The sequence below is a fragment of the Stegostoma tigrinum genome, chromosome 44, assembly GCF_030684315.1.
Source record: "Stegostoma tigrinum isolate sSteTig4 chromosome 44, sSteTig4.hap1, whole genome shotgun sequence".
In the NCBI taxonomy this organism is placed as follows: domain Eukaryota; kingdom Metazoa; phylum Chordata; class Chondrichthyes; order Orectolobiformes; family Stegostomatidae; genus Stegostoma; species Stegostoma tigrinum.
In genome coordinates this window covers 10,148,152-10,164,728 of record NC_081397.1, presented here as the reverse complement: position 1 = coordinate 10,164,728, position 16,577 = coordinate 10,148,152, and the positions used below count along the sequence as shown (strand labels likewise).

At 48.0% G+C, this 16,577-nt stretch overlaps 2 protein-coding genes and 1 long non-coding RNA gene across 13 annotated transcripts in view; 2 read left to right on the top strand and 1 right to left on the bottom strand.

The window, feature by feature from the left end:
* LOC132206964 (histone H2B-like) overlaps positions 1 to 16,577 on the bottom strand; it is a 200,793-nt gene that overhangs the window by 114,292 nt on the left and 69,924 nt on the right. Inside the window, exons 4-5 of one of the 3 annotated variants that reach the window (XR_009443255.1) lie at positions 14,008 to 14,229; positions 11,604 to 13,284 (exon numbers count right to left, since the gene is read on the bottom strand). The exons of the other annotated variants lie outside the window; for them this stretch is intronic. The gene's annotated coding sequence lies outside the window, so the exon portion shown is untranslated. Of the gene's footprint in view, positions 1 to 11,603; positions 13,285 to 14,007; positions 14,230 to 16,577 lie in introns of those variants that run through there. 3 annotated transcript variants of the gene reach the window in all.
* LOC132207009 (late histone H2A.2.2-like) lies at positions 5,561 to 5,953 on the top strand. Its single transcript, XM_059642181.1, has one exon. It carries the CDS (start codon positions 5,561 to 5,563, stop codon positions 5,951 to 5,953), a length of 393 nt encoding a protein of 130 aa, XP_059498164.1.
* LOC132207064 (uncharacterized) overlaps positions 12,068 to 16,577 on the top strand; it is a 31,816-nt gene continuing 27,306 nt past the window's right edge. For all 9 annotated transcript variants that reach the window (XR_009443287.1, XR_009443285.1, XR_009443281.1 and 6 more), the window contains exons 1-2: positions 12,068 to 12,229; positions 12,945 to 13,196. This is a non-coding gene — a long non-coding RNA (uncharacterized LOC132207064). The remainder of the gene's footprint in view (positions 12,230 to 12,944; positions 13,197 to 16,577) is intronic.

Sequence of the window (16,577 nt, the reverse complement as noted above, 5' to 3'; positions counted from 1 at the left end):
ACGCAGAGGAATTTTGTTTTATTTTTAAAATCTCCCCGCGGGTTCTATCCAGTTTTGCAGAAAGCTATAAATGAGGCTTTCTGCTGTCGGCGGGAAAATTTCCAAGTGAACCGAGATAAAAGCAGAACAGCTGCCGGACTGGCATCGCAAAAGTAGAAATATTGTTGATCTTGTGCAACAGGGAGCGCGATTGTAAAATATTGTTTAAAGCAGTATTGAGTTCAACGAGAAAGAAAAAGTTGTGTGATACTTTTATCATTATATCCGGGTGCTGATGTGAATTAAATTAAATTAAAGCTGTGCAGAGAATAACTTTCGGCGGGCTTTTCTTTCCCCCTTCCGCTTAATCTTGTTTTTTGGGGGGCGGGGTAACTTCAAGATTGAAAACAGACGGATTTAACAAGGCCGGGGAATCAGACAGAGATGGTGTGAAGTGTACAAGTGTATTCTAAAAGTATATTATCTGAAGTATGAACGCATTTTTCCTTGTTTAAGATAGTAAAATGTGAGGCTGAATGAACACAGCAGGCCAAGCAGCATCTCAGGAGCACAAAAGCTGACGTTTCGGGCCGAGACCCTTCATCAGAGAGGGGGATGGGGTGAGGGGGACCTGGAATAAATAGGGAGAGAGGGGGAGGCGGACCGAAGATGGAGAGAAAAGAAGATAGGTGGAGAGAGTGTAGGTGGGGAGGTAGGGAGGGGATAGGTCCGTCCAGGGAAGACGGACAGGTCAAGGAGTTGGGATGAGGTTGGAGGTAGCTGGGGGTGCGGCTTGGGGTGGGAGGAAGGGATGGGTGAGAGGAAGAGCCGGTTAGGGAGGCAGAGACAGGTTGGACTGGTTTTGGGATGCAGTGTGGGCGGGAAGAGCTGAGCTGGTTGTGTGGTGCAGTAGGGGGAGGGGACGAACTGGGCTGGTTTAGGGATGCAGTAGGGGAAGGGGAGATTTTGAAACTGGTGAAGTCCACATTGATACCATTAGGCTGCAGGGTTCCCAGGCGGAATATGAGTTGCTGTTCCTGCAACCTTCGGGTGGCATCATTGTGGCAGTGCAGGAGGCCCATGATGGACATGTCATCTAGAGAATGGGAGGGGGAGTGGAAATGGTTTGCGACTGGGAGGTGCAGTTGTTTGTTGCGAACTGAGCAGAGGTGTTCTGCAAAGCGGTCTCCAAGCCTCCGCTTGGTTTCCCCAATGTAGAGGAAGCCACACCGGGTACAGTGGATGCAGTATACCACATTGGCAGATGTGCAGGTGAACCTCTGCTTAATGTGGAATGTCATCTTGGGGCCTGGGATTGGGGTGAGGGAGGAGGTGTGGGTCAAGTGTAGCATTTCCTGCGGTTGCAGGGGAAGGTGCCGGGTGTGGTGGGGTTGGAGGGCAGTGTGGAGCGAACAAGGGAGTCATGGAGAGAGTGGTCTCTCCGGAAAGCAGACAGAGGTGGGGATGGAAAAATGTCTTGGGTGGTGGGGTTGGATTGTAAATGGCGAAATTGTCGGAGGATGATGCGTTGTATCCGGAGGTTGGTAGGGTGGTGTGTGAGAACGAGGGGGATCCTCTTTGGGCGGTTGTGGCGGGGGCGGGGTGTGAGGGATGTGTTGCGGGAAATACGGGAGACGCGGTCAAGGGCCTTCTCGATCGCTGTGGGGGGAAAGTTGCGGTCCTTGAAGAACTTGGACATCTGGGATGTGCGGGAGTGGAATGTCTTATCGTGGGAGCAGATGCGGCAGAGGCGGAGGAATTGGGAATAGGGAATGGAATTTTTGCAGGAGGGTGGGTGGGAGGAGGTGTATTCTAGGTAGCTGTGGGAGTCGGTGGGCTTGAAATGGACATCAGTTACAAGCTGGTTGCCTGAGATGGAGACTGAGCGGTCCAGGAAGGTGAGGGATGTGCTGGAGATGGCCCAGGTGAACTGAAAGTTGGGGTGGAAGGTGTTGAAGTGGATGAACTGTTCGATCTCCTCTGGGGAGCAAGAGGCGGTGCCGATACAGTCATCAATGTAGTGGAGGAAGAGGTGGGGTTTGGGGCCTGTGTAGGTGCGGAAGAGGGACTGTTCTACGTAACCTCCAAAGAGGCAGGCATAGCTGGGGCGCATGCGGGTGCCCATGGCCACCCCCTTAGTCTGTAGGAAGTGGGAGGAGTCAAAAGAGAAGTGTCTGTGGTACCTGTTTTGCTTCAGAACATGATCAAGTAGTTTCAAGGCTGAAGAGATTACAAGTTCGACTCTTTTTTAGTGAATCGGGGATCGTGATTGACGTTAGCCATAAGGAAAAGAGGCGGGGTAGATGAGTTTCCTCTGCTCATGGAGTGTTCTTATGTCCTGCAGTTTCAGGCCGTCTGGTACAGCGGCACTGTTCGCGCCTATCCCCTTGATGGCCGCTTCAACCTCCTCTACCTCTATGGGTTTCATCAAGGACCCGTCATCGACTTTGCCAGTGTATGGGGCATACTTATTTATGTTTGATTTCTTGTTTGGTGCAGACAGTTTCTCACAGAAACATGTCTCCAATTCCTCTTTTGAGAGAGGACAAGCGGATGAGGTCGGCGCCCCCATGATCTCGCGAGCTAGTTGATGCCGGTTGGTTTTGTAAAGCCGCTGTGTTGCTCTAAACAGCGCTTTACGTGCTGCCCACCATTTTTTGGCTCCGGTATTGCTACCGGGCTTTATGTCTTTCTTGGCCCGATCTTTTTGAGGCCTCTTGTTTTTGTCCTGTCTTCTCCTACTATTCATTAGCAGGTCGGGAATGCTTTCCGCTAGTCCGATTCCGAGGGCAAACGTGCCCGGATCCTTCCTTGCGCTCAAGAGCTCTTCAGCTTGTGTAAGCTGGTCATCTACGTCCCGATGTTTAGGGACCGAAGCCGGTGTTTTTCGGCTGGCTCTTTGGCATTGGGCTTGATCATCGGAATTCTCCTGGTCACTCCCTGCCTCAGAATCGTGCAAGTCTATTGTTGGCTCGCAGATGGTCTGGACCTCTGTCAGGGTGTTTGCCAGGAGCCTGCACTTGTCTGAGATTTGCTTTGGTGTTTTGGTTTTCAGGATGCTTGCAATGGATTTCTTTATAAATTTGCATCCTGCAAATCTCGCCTCCAATTCCCTCAGGAGTGCCACCACCTCCTGTGACCATACGCGGTCGCTTCTCCCAGGTTTGCCCTTGACTTTGGGTGCCAGTTTGAGGCATTTCTCATTCCGTAGAACCAGGTGCCTGTGCCTCTCGTGTTGACCAAGGCCTGATTGTGTTGAAAACCGTTGATCACACACACTGCATGCAAAGTCCCCGGTTGGGGGTTGCTTCGTTCCTTTGCATTTGGGATAATGGCAGGCTATTGAATGGTATTCTCCTGCCTTATCACAGCGTGAACATTTTGTTCGGATGTTCTTTATTCCGTGCACTTCAGTCATATGGATCTTGAACAGGCTCACCGTGGGGAAGAGGGTGTCGCAGTCCTTGCAGAACAGCCCATCGACGGGATAGTGGATGATTTCCGAGACGGGCGGTCTGTCACATACTGGCTCGATAACAACTCCTTCCATGAAGGCAGTTGCATCAGCTGTTTCATCGCCAGTCTCACTTATCATTTTTTCGTCTGTGCCCTGCTTCGTGTCTCGATAAATTTTGTTGTAGAAGGTTTGGGTGTTTATGCTTATCTCAACCGTAGGGTGGGCTGCCCGTTATCTGTCATCCGTTACAGGGTCAGCCAGCCCCCTGGGAGGGGTCACCGATCTCAGCTCTATGTAAGGCAGGAGGTAACATCTCAAGGTCGCTGTCTCGATCTAGACCGAGATGGACCTTGTTGCGGGCCTTTTCCGAGTCTTTACATCGCTCGTCGAAGTTTGTGTACTCTCTAGCATCACCACAGACCAAGGACCAGGTGATACTGGTGTTCTATGAGGCTGGTTGTTATCGTCATTATCAGCGGGGCCCTACTGATGTTACTGGCAAATTTGTAAGGATTATGTGGGCCTGCTTCTGTCTCGGTGGAGGATCTTACCTCACCGTATGCGGCTTTTGCTCACTTGTCACTGAAGATTTGTAAGAGTTCGAGTGTCAGTGACAGAGTGAGTCTTGATGTCTTTTGGGTGAACGTATCGTATCTCTCGATGCCGAGGAATTTCATGAGACGGTTATTCATATCCAGCCACTTGCCTCATGCGCCCATCACGAAGCCAAAGTATCTGGGCACCACGCCTCCTGTCAATTCCGTGACCTCGGCATTCAGGTGTTTATACTTCTCCTGTTTTTCTCGCCATGCTGTTTCCAGTGCTTTACTGTCATTCTCGTACCGCACTGTGACATCTACCACCGCGATCCTCTGGTCTTTTCTAAATATGAGATCGGGTTTCCATAGGGAGCCGTTTTTGTCAAACAGTCTGGGCTCCACGTACGATGTCCAGCCGTACTTACTTACTGACATGTTTCTGCAGCTGGTCAGCAATCTTGTTATGGCGTTTTATCCGAGCATTTTTTACGAATGGGCAGCATCCTGAGATGTGTGATATGGTTTCGTTTGCCATCTCACACCTTCGGCATAATGAATCTCTAATGAGATCGCATAGTCACCCACTATGACGTTTTGGCGCATAGTGTGGGTCGTGCCTCCCCGTTGGCCCCGCCGGTAAGCCCAGCAGTCCTGGCTGCTGGGTGACCAAACGACCAGAAAAAGTACGAGACGGCCATGGTCTATACAGACCAATCCTCAAAAAACCAGTACGATTTTTCCAGTGTTACCTGCGCAGTCCAGCTGGGGAGCGTCCCGGATAAACAACCCCCTCTGCAGCCTCATCCACAACCACGAGCTGTGATAAGTCATTAGGTTGTGGAATCGCTCTCCCACTGCAACTCTCTTGTAATCTCTTCAGCCTTGAAACTACTCGACCATGTCCTGAAGCAAACCAGGTACCACAGCCACATCACCTTCCTCAGCACCTGCCTCCCAAAACCAGTCCAGCCTGTCTCTGCCTCCCTAACTGGTTCTTCCTCTCACCCATCCCTTCCTCCCACCCCAAGCTGCACCTCCATCTCCTACCTACTAACCTCATCCCATCTCCTTGACCTGTCCGTCTTCCCTAAACTGACCTATCCCCTCCCCTTCCCTCCTCCCCAACTATAGTCTCCGTCGTCGGTCCGCCTCCCGCGCTCTCCCTATTTATCCCAGAACCACCCCATCGCCCTCTCTGATGAAGGGTCTCGGCCCGAAACGTCAGCTTTTGTGCTCCTGAGATGCTGCTGGGCCTGCTGTGTTCATCCAGTTTCACACTTTATTATCTTGGATTCTCCAGCATCTGCAGTTCCCATTCTCACTGACACAATATTGGCGGGCTTTTGGCGTTTGAACAAAAAGCAGTTGATGATTTGGTGCCGGGATTTTCCGGCCCCCTCCCCGGGCCCTCTCCGGATTGGTGAGGGAAGCAGATATCTGAGTGGGCATTGAAATGACATTAGGAGATACTGAACAATGTGACCAATCAGCAATGGCCGCACCCCCATTCCTCCCGAAGGTATAAGAGTGCGGGATGTGGCCGCATTGCGGCATTCTCTGTGAAAGTGTTTGTGAGACTGTGGCGATGTCTGGAAGAGGAAAGGGCGGTGGCGGTAAAGCTCGCGCGAAGGCGAAGTCCCGGTCGTCCCGGGCTGGGCTGCAGTTCCCGGTGGGCCGTGTTCACAGGCTCCTGAGAAAGGGTAACTATGCTGAGCGTGTGGGTGCCGGAGCGCCGGTCTATCTGGCTGCGGTGCTCGAGTACCTGACGGCTGAAATCCTCGAGCTGGCCGGTAACGCGGCCCGGGACAACAAGAAGACCCGCATCATCCCCAGGCACCTCCAGTTGGCCGTGCGCAACGACGAGGAGCTCAACAAGCTGCTGGGAGGGGTGACCATCGCTCAGGGCGGGGTGCTGCCTAATATCCAGGCCGTGCTGCTGCCCAAGAAAACCGCCGCTGCGGGCGTCACTAAAAAGTGAAGAGACCGTTCTTTAACCTGACAACCCAAAGGCTCTTTTCAGAGCCACTCCCAACATCAGTGAAAAGCAGCTAGACTGTCACTGCTGGTTGATCAATTTTCATTTTGTGTGCTGACATGGGATTCTAAATGCGCAAACTTAATTCCTTTTTGTTTTTGCTTTAAGCGAGTTAAAACTGGAGCAGCTACGGGACAGGACGAATAAAGTTTGAGGTTTTACTGTCGGGACAGCGACTTTAAATAATAACTCAAAGCGGTATCCCCATCAATACGCTGACAGGGAACAAAGGACGTGCAAGAAGTCCGCGCAACAAAGAGGCCATTCGATACGAAACCGACCCGCCTCAGAGGATCGAATGAATACGGGAGTGGGAGATTTGGTCGTGCAATTGAAATTTTGCCCAAAGTACAAAAATCGTTTATGTTTTGGTGGACTTTCCGCTTTGGCGACCGTTTCCCACCATCCTCCTCCGTCAAGCTCAGTTACTGCTGGGGAAACGCCCAGGGAAGCAATTGGCCCACAAAGGCGTTTCCATCGGAAATTTATAAAATGTAGGGTGCAGTACTTGAATTGTGTTATGATTACTGAGCACTTATAAACCTGATTGCCCCGAGTTGCCATTTGTCTTTAATGTGAATTAGTGTATCTCAGACCCAACAAGTTTTTATAACCGACATTATGGGAACTGCAGATGTTACTTGGCCTGCTGTCTTCCTCCAACTACACACGTTTTGTTATCTACGTTCCTGTACAGCTGTGGCATTGAAACACTTGAATAGCATGCTGTGGGTTTACATTTATGAAAGTCCATAGTTCCTAACTCCTTCTGGACGGTTGAGTGGTTCTAAAAAGAGCCGTTGTGTTTCTCGGGATGAATGTGCATGGCCGAGTACGCACCGCGGAGCCAGCTGGATGTGGCGTGGATGGCACACAGGTTGGTGTCCTCAAACAGCCCCACCAGGTAAGCCTCGCTGGCCTCCTGCAGGGCCATCACGGCCGAGCTCTGGAAGCGCAGGTCGGTCTTGAAGTCCAGGCGCTGGAACGGCAGTTTGCGGATCAGCAGCTCGGTGGATTTCTGGTAGCGGCGGATCTCCCGCAGAGCCACCGTGCCGGGCCTGTAGCGATGAGGCTTTTTTCACTCCGCCCGTGGCCGGAGCGCTCTTGCGGGCCGCTTTGGTCGCCAGCTGCTTGCGGGGAGCTTTCCCTCCGGTTGATTTGCGCGCTGTCTGCTTGGTTCTGGCCATTCCTCTTCAACTCTGCAACACACACAGGCTGCTGCTCTCAATGCTGCGGCGCTGTCTATTTAAGGGAATGGAGAGCCCGCCCTAGAGCTTGGAATGGATACAGTCCCGTCCCTCAACCCCCTGAGAAACTGCTCCGGAAGGTACAGGAAAGGCAGTAAAATAATTGTTGAAGTCTGAATGGCTAACTTGAAATGAGTTGGTCACTTTCAAAAAGCCCGCCTATTTACTCGCAATCATAATGTCCGACGACGATAAAGTCTGAACTTTGTGGGATTTTTTTAACCAAACTTACAGTTAACGCGGAAAAGACGCGGGTTCATTGCCTGATCTGTCCCGAACAGGCAGGAGGAATGCGCGGCGTTTTAACACAGCCCAGACACACTGATCAAGCGGCCGAGTCACCTCGTTAATGAATCTAAGAAACACCGCCGATTTAGATTAGATTAGATTAGATTAGATTACCTACAGTGTGGAAACAGGCCCTTCGGCCCAACAAGTCCACACCGCCCCATGAAGCATACCACCCAGACCCTTCCCCCTACACCCACACACTCCTGAACACTATGGGCAATTTAGCATGGCCAATCCACCTAGCCTGCACATCTTTGGACCGTGGGAGGAAGCTGGAGCACCCGGAGGAAACCCACGCAGACCATGGGGAGAATGTGCAAACTCCACACAGACAGTCGCCCGAGGCTGGAATTGAACCCGGGTCCCTGGCGCTGTGAGGCTGCAGTGCTAACCACTGAGCTACCGTGCCGCATATTCAAAGCTAATAGGTTACTAAAGTTACACAATCTCAATTAATCGGCTCATTTTTATTTCACCCAGTTATAATCAGTCGGAAACTGCAACAGGCAGAGTGTAACAACAGGTTATTAAAACCTTCGGAGGCTTCCCTGAAAGAAAACTGAACTGAATATCATTCCTGGAAGGAATGAAACAGAAAGAAAAACTGCACTATGTAACATTTAACATCAGGGCGGAATTACAAATCTAGATATGAAGTAACCAGCTGCGGCACAGTACACACTCTCTATGTGTTGCCTTTCCTGTGCTCAGGTCTCCGTTCTCACTGCTTGATCTCTCTCTTTTGACACTGGACACGAAATTACTGCATTTGTGTAATGGAATGAGCCAAATTAAAAGTCGCGAAAAATGTGAAATAACCAGCTGCAGTACACTGTCCCCTCCATATGTACTGCCTTCCCCATCCTCAGGTATCCGCCCTCAATCGGAGAGTTTGGGTGGCTCTGAAAAGAGCCTTTGGGTTCGCTGGAAAAGGGACGATTTGCTCAGCCGCCGAATCCATACAGAGTGCGGCCCTGGCGTTTCAGAGCGTACACCACATCCATGGCAGTCACCGTCTTGCGCTTGGCGTGCTCAGTGTAGGTCACCGCATCCCTGATCACATTCTCCAGGAAAACCTTCAGCACCCCGCGAGTCTCCTCGTAGATCAAGCCCGAGATGCGCTTGACCCCGCCACGGCGAGCCAGGCGCCGGATGGCTGGTTTCGTGATGCCCTGGATGTTATCACGGAGCACTTTGCGGTGCCGCTTCGCTCCGCCTTTTCCCAAGCCTTTGCCTCCCTTCCCTCTTCCAGACATCACACTTCTTCACTGTAATCGATGCCGAATAAGACCCGAGCTGCCTCACCTTCCTTTTTTATATAGCCCGCCCCGACCTGACTGAGAAAGAGCTGACAGAAAGTGAGAGGCGGCCCGGGCAGGAAACTGAGTGACAGGCAGAGAAATGTCCAGCTCCGCCTCCAGCTAACTCCCGCCCCCAACTGGATCTGGAACGAAACCTTTTATCCACAAGGGCAGTGAACCCAAGGCCCGGCAGAAAACCTGCAGACTCAAGTTTCATGTTCAAAGACAGTTAAAACTGGAGTTTTTAAAAGCAATTGTGTTACAATTAAACGCCCACATCCCGGCCTTTCTTCAACAAGAAAACACGGCCGCTTCCAATGCAATGTCAGTTTCTGCTCTTCCAATAAATCAGAGAATGGCATTTCTTGTGAATTCTGTTGTGAAGCGTGGTTTCTGCGCTACTAATCTCTCTCCCCGAATATGTGAAAAGGAAACGGAGATGAACTGAATTTGCACCCGATCTGATGCTCAGTGACAGTGAGAGTGGGAACTTACACTGTTTTAGTGTAGAATGAGGGAGAAGGGCTGTGTGTAAATCACGGCCCGGATGTGTATATTTGAGTTATTCAAATCAATTAATATCTAAAGTATATCTGCATTCTTAGACGGGACAGTGGTCATTTCATCCGGACTCAGCTCTTCCCCGAGAGATGTCGGTGGCCCTGAGAACAACCTTTGGCTTCATACAGTTACATGGTGTACCGACTGGAGGCTTGGAGACCGCATTGTGGAGTACCTCCGCTCGGATCGCGATAAACGACAACTTCTCCCAGTGGCGAACCGCTTCAGCTCCCCCTCCCACTCCAGAGAGGGCATATCCATCTTGGGCCTCCTCCAGTGTCACAGCGATGCCACCCAGAAACTACAGGAACCGCACCTCATATTCTGCCTTGGAAACCTGCAACCCAGTGTTCTCAATGTGGGCTTTATTAGCTTGAAAATCTCCCCAGCCCCGCCTCATCCTAAGACCAGCCCCACGCCCCTCCATCCCCGCATCCGTGACCTATCCGTCTTCTCTCCCACCAATCCTCTCTACTAGCCACCTTCTATCACCCTGCTCTCTCTATTTATTTCAGAGACCCCTTCCCCTACCAAATTTCGAAAGAAGGGCCCAGGCCCGAAACGTCAGCTTTCCTGCTCCTCTACTGCTGCCTGTCTGTGTTTCTCCAGCACAACACATTGTTCCCTCAGACTCCAGCATAGGCAGTTCCTACTATCTCTAGTGGATTTCTTTGCTGTTTTCTTGCCTGCTTTCACTTTGGGTTTGCCCTTCAGTTTAGGGAGCACGGCTGGTGATTTCAAAGTACTTGCTCTTCCTGCCCTGAAAGCGAACAGTAAATCTCAATCTCAAACAAAGTTCAGGAGTTCAACAGTAAACACTGACACTCAGATCGTGGAGTTTCTCAGCACGAGGGATGGAGCTAACCACCGGCCAAGGTGAGTGTGTGCCCGGTCAGACTTTCCGAGAGGGGAAGGAACAGTGAGTGCCCCGCTGTAATACAGGAGGATTGTTCTCAGGGTCAGTGCTACATGTCCAATTCTGTTCACCGTCACTCACAGTAACCTATACAATACCAGAGAGATTTGGGACTGGGGGTTGTTGTGATAGAGCTTGCTGTTCGGGTGGATGGAGGCTATACCAGGTCTGATCAGCGTGTGAGTGTAAAAATGTGTCACAGAGTTGTGCAGTAAGACATCCTTTGACCTGGGCCTCAGCATCATTGTATCCTCCACTATCAACATCCTGGGAGCTACCATGAAGCATAAGCTGAAATGGACTCATCCTATAAATACATTGGCTACAAGAGCAGGCCCAAGGCTACGGATATTGCAGCAAGTAACTTACCTCCTGATTTCTCAAACCAGTGCAAAATCTCCAACATTCAAGGTCGGAGTGTAAATGTTTCCCCTCTATGGCCCCCATCACCTGTGTTCGTGCAGCTCCAACAACACACAGCAAGCAAAATACTGTCCATGAAAAGGCTGCTGCTGTTTAATTGGCACCACATTCACAAACATCCTCAAATATTGAATTGGACAGCACCTTCCAAACCCACGACCACTTCTATCATGAAAGACAAGGGCAGCAGGTTCATGGGAACTGCACCATCTACAAGATCTTCTCCAAGCCACTCACCACCCTGACTTGGAAATATACCGGTCGTTCGTGCGGTGTCAATCTGTGAAAATCCTGCAATTCCTTTCCTCATGGCAATGTGGGCCTACCTACAGCTCAGAGACTGCAACGGTTCAAGAAGGCAGTTCACTATCACCTTCTCACGGGCATTTCAGGATAGCCAATCAATGGTCAGATGAGCCAGTGATGCCCACATCCAGCATTTTTTTTCTTTGGAAGCCTGGATGATTCTTGTCCAAAAACAAAGGCTGCCCAAATCCTGTTAAAACACCCAATTTTGAAATGAAACATAGACTGGGTGATCACTTCACAGAACATCTATGTTCTGCTTGCACAAAAGACCCCAAACTACCTGTTGCCTGTCACTTTAACGCACCACCCTGTTCCCTCGCCAACATCTCTGCCTCAGGCTTGCTGCACTGTTCCAGTGCTCCAGCTTGTTCCACAAGCTAGAAGAACAACACCTCATCTTCCGCGTGGGGGACCCTGCAGCCCTCTCGACTCTATAATGAGTTCAGTAATTTTGGACCTAAACTCTAAGCAACACAGGGCCTTGTTACCACATGTCCTGCTATTATCCACCACCTACTGTCACTCACTAATAGTCCCCATTAACTACTAGTGAAACTCCCAGCCCGATCATTATCAACTCTTTGTCTGTCCAAATGCTCTTTAGATAAGACTAGATTCCCTACAGTGTGGAAACAGGCCCTTCGGCCCAACAAAACCACACAACCCCATTGAAGATGAGCCAACCCCTATTCTTGATTTCCCATGTCTAACTGACCTATCCTAAACATCCCTGGACACCTTTGGATTGGGGGAGGAAACCGGAGCGTTCAAAGTTATGCTCTAACTTTTATTCTGTATGAAAACAGTAAGGGAGGTGACATGAGCAGAACAAAACATTGGCATATAGTTCACATTTCAGCGCCTAATCTGTAGCACACTTCATAGAATCATCATAAATCCCTACAGTGTGGAAACAGATACTTCGGCCCAAATAAAATTCCACACCGACCCTCTGAACAGCAGCCCCTCCCAGACCCATAACCCCACCCACTTCCTGTAACCCTGCATTTCCACACAACCGAGAGGAGCGCATGCGTGATGCCATCCCCCAGCGCTGCCATTGAGGGCCGTCATTGAGTGGAAGAGATTTGTTTGAAACAGGCCGCAATGGAGAGACCAGCGCCCAGGGAAGCGAGGGAACAGCAGGCTCCTTCCAGCAGCGCATCGAGATGTGAGTCTGGGACACAGAGGGGGCTCCGAGACCGGCATTGATTCGGGCTCAGTTCAGGGAGAACCGGGGGCTGTTGGTAAGAGGCGGAGCGGAGCAGGAGCTGGTCCCGGAACTTGGAGTGAGCGGCCTGGGGGCGGGGAGAGAGAGGCCTTTCTCGGGCTGTGTGTGGGCCTGCTGAGGGAGACACAGCGGCAAGAAGCTGCTGCTGGGGGTCAGTCTTGTGGTTTTCATCCTCTGAACTGTGATGGGAATTCGTTGTTCGGCTTCAGTTTCGCGCTGTTTTTGGACATAGTGCCGTGAACAGTGGAAACACAGACTAGAGGCATGTTATAACCCTGAAAAGGACAGGTAATTGAGTCCCCAGGTTAAATTTCTCACCTGAAACATTTAAAATAGCGCCCTTTGTTCTTCCTCTGCACAGGTAGCGTGTTGTGAACTGTGTATGCATGCCTGCACCTTCGGATAGCCCCATTTATGAAAGTACAGTTGTTGCTCAGTTTCTGATTCTCACTCGGTTGATTTCGAATTATTTTGGGAAAAAAGTACAATGAGAATCCCCAGACAAGGAGCAGTTCTGGAGGACAGGGAATAAGACTCTGGTTCTGTTCAAATTGCTAGTTTTCTCTTAAAAACAAACACACGTCTCAATGATTATGAACTTAACGTTATGTTGATTAGTTCAATATGGCCAGACTTTCTGTATGGTAATTTACAGGAGATGTGGCTTCTGCCTTCCTCCGGGCAAATACTTGAAGGACCAGGATGATGTTGTATTTGAGATAATGGGAACTGCAGATGCTGGAGAATTCCAAGATAATAAAATGTGAGGCTGGATGAACACAGCAGGCCAAGCAGCATCTCAGGAGCACAAAAGCTGACGTTTCGAGCGTAGACCCTTCATCAAAGAGGATGTTGTATTTCCTCGGTACAAAGCCAAGTCTGACCAGTTGCTTCTAACAATCAGCAGGTATGTAGCCCATTGACACTGACACCAGTTTTGAAGATGGATAGACTGATTTTCTATTTCGGATGACCACTCAGGAACAGCATTAAATCTGCATTGAATAAGGGCCTTTACAAAGTTACAATCAAGAAAAAAAAATCATAGTTTCAAAGTCATACCACAGTGAGATGTTAAGTACAGAAATGGGAAGAACCTGTGCACCAAGAGTTACTAAAGTGGATGAAACATGTTTATAGGAAGTTTATCAGTGACTGAGAAGGACAGAATTAATCCTTTGATGAATAATTCTCTCCTCCTCTCACTCTCACACACACACACTCTGACTGACTGAAGGTGTATGTTACAATGTGGAAGAACCAAATCGTTCTGTGTTCACTGCAAATCATAGACAATGATAGACTCAAAATGATTTCCACTAACACCCTCAAGTTAGAGAAATCTACGGCACAAGAGAAAGGCCCATCAGCCCATTGGGTCTGCACCTTTTTTTTTGTTTTTAAAAAGTGAACAACTATTTTTTTAATCCCAATCAGCCAGCATTCTACTTCCATGAATGTATTGAGGCTGAAGAGGAACTGCTATCCTCACCCTTATCATTTCTTCACGTTACAGGAGTTAATATTCTTTTTTTCTTCTTCAGTCTGGCAAGAAACATTGCGTATCTCTTTCAATTTTTTTTTCAATTTTCTACAAAGGGCTTGATGTTCATGTCAACCTTCCCTACAGCACAATCATGTTAGTCCTTGTGGTAGGGACAAATGTCAATGTAATATTAATCCCTCAATCATACAGAGTCAGTGAATATCTACTTTACCTGAGATGGTTGCAGACATCACGAAGCTAGCACTGCAGCTCTTCAAAGGCTGATAACTGGAGAACTAATGTCAAATTGGCACTAACAGACACTGGCAGTGAGTGGAGGAAGTTCACAATTCCAACAATTACTGGAAACTAGTATGCAGAATGTAATGTCCCAGTGCAAGCACAGTGGGCTGAATGGTCTGCTTCCACGCTGCACCTCACCTTGATTCTGATCCTGGTGATGAAGTAAAGGATATTCTGTTGTATAGAGTGTTATTATAAAAATATAACATAGAAATAGACAGACAGGTGCAAAGCAAAATCTTTAAGAAAGAGCACTAACAATGTCCAATACAAAAAAAATCTAAATGTCTCATTGATACTACTGAAGCCTGAAAAAACAAATCCCGTACTGAGACAGAGAATCAGCATCTGATACGATCGGTATATAAAACCCACACTCAGCACATAAACTGTAAATTGTGTTGTTGATTCAGAATGGTTCTCATAGGAAATCAGTCCCACTTCCATGACCCCTCCTCGATCCTGCCAACTGACAATGAACTCAGAAGTCTCAAAATGGCGAAGAGATTAATACCCAGTCTCAACACCATATTAGCTATATAAGAATATGTTGCATGTTCACAGACAATATTACTGGTTGCAAGAGAATCAAGGCACATTGATACACAACAGTAGAAACTGACAGATACGGATTGATACCTACACTGACTCATTCACATTCCAGAAACACACGAGAAAATTGATGATGAAACACATATTCACATGGTGGAAACTGATAGGTACAGATTTATCATGACGCTCTCACATTCAAATAACAGGAACTGACAGGCATGGGCTGATAATTTGACTTGGCCATTTACACAGCAGAAACTGACTGGGAGAGATGGGGAAATCCACCCTCACATTTATGTTGCAGATACTGACAGGAAGAATAATGTTGTTGCATGCAAATTCACGGAATAAAAACTGACTGTTACACATTGATAAATGCATTTGCCGATTCAAAGCCAGAAACTCATAGGTGGAAATTGATGGGTAAAATCACACATTCCCAAAGCAGAATGATTGTTTATAACAGTCTTGGTTTCAAATAACTGATGGGGGACAGATTGGTAACTTCACTCACCGATGCACAGAGCAGAAACTGACAGGCATAGACCAATAACTACACTCATCTACTGCCGTAGGTACTGATTGACAATGACATGTACATATTCACACAGAAGAAACTGACAGGTATTCACTGATAACTAAACTCATATATTGACATAACAGAAACTGCAAGTGATAGACTGAGAATTACACAAACATATTCACCAAGCAGAGGCTGAAAGTGTACAGATTGATATCTACACAACTGTATTCACACAGCAGACTGAGAGGGATAGGCTGATTATTAAACTCACATGTTGACAGAGCATAAACTGACAGGCAGAAATCGGCAGTGAAACTCTCATTCTTTTAGCTGAAACTGACAAGTAGAGATTAATAACTAAATTCTCACATTCACAAACCAGAAACTGACAGGGGCAGAATAGTAATGACATTGACATATGTACATAGCAGAAACTGATATGGACAGAATAAAGATGTCACGCTCAGGCTCATTTGGCATAATCTGAACATGACATTTGAACAACTAAATTCATTTTCACAGAACAGAGTTTGCCAATTAAATATTGATAACTATACTCCCAGATTGACAGAGCAGAAACTGATAGGCATAGACTGACAATTGAACTCATATTCAAAGAGCAGAATCTGACAGGCACAGATCCATAACTGCACTCACATATTAACATATCAATTGCTCTCTGCTCCAGCTAACAACATTCACATATTGACAAAGAAGTAACTGACAGATAAAAATTGAGAACTATATTTATATATTCCCAGACCTGAAACTGGCAGGGACAGAATGGTAAATACACTCATGCATTCACATATCAGACTGACAGGGACAAATTTAAAACTACATTTCACAGAGCACAAGTACAAGAATAGATTGATCACAGTACTCATGCATTCACATAGCAGGACCTAACAGGTAAAGATTGATAATTATACTCATGTTTTGAAGTAGCAGATGCTTACAGCTAGAGATTAATTACTGCACTCTCGTATGCACAGTACACAAACTGACAGATAACTGATAACTGCACTCAAACATTCACATGGCAGAAACTAATGTAAACAGATTGATAAGCTCATTTATATCGCAGAAATAGGCAGTGACTAATTACTTTTGTGTGAATATGTAAACATATTCATCAGTCAGTCTCTGTCAGTTTCTACAATGTGGATATATCAGTTTAGTTATCAGTCTGTCCTTGTCAGTTTCTGTGATGTGAATGTGTGAGGGAAGTGCATCGGATGCCATCTGTTTGGATTTTAGTAAGGTATTTGACAAAGTGCCACATGGTAGACTGGTCCAGAAAGTAAAAGCCTCTGGAATACAGGGCAATATGTTGAATTGGGTCCAAAGATGGCTCAGTGACAGGAAACAAAATGTAGTGGTTGATTGCTGCCTTTGTGAATAGAAAGCTGTTTCAAGTGGTG

Coding starts and splice junctions, on each gene's coding strand:
- LOC132207009 (XM_059642181.1), top strand. CDS start 5,561: ATGTCTGGAAGAGGAAAGGGCGGTGGCGGTAAAGCTCGCGCGAAGGCG.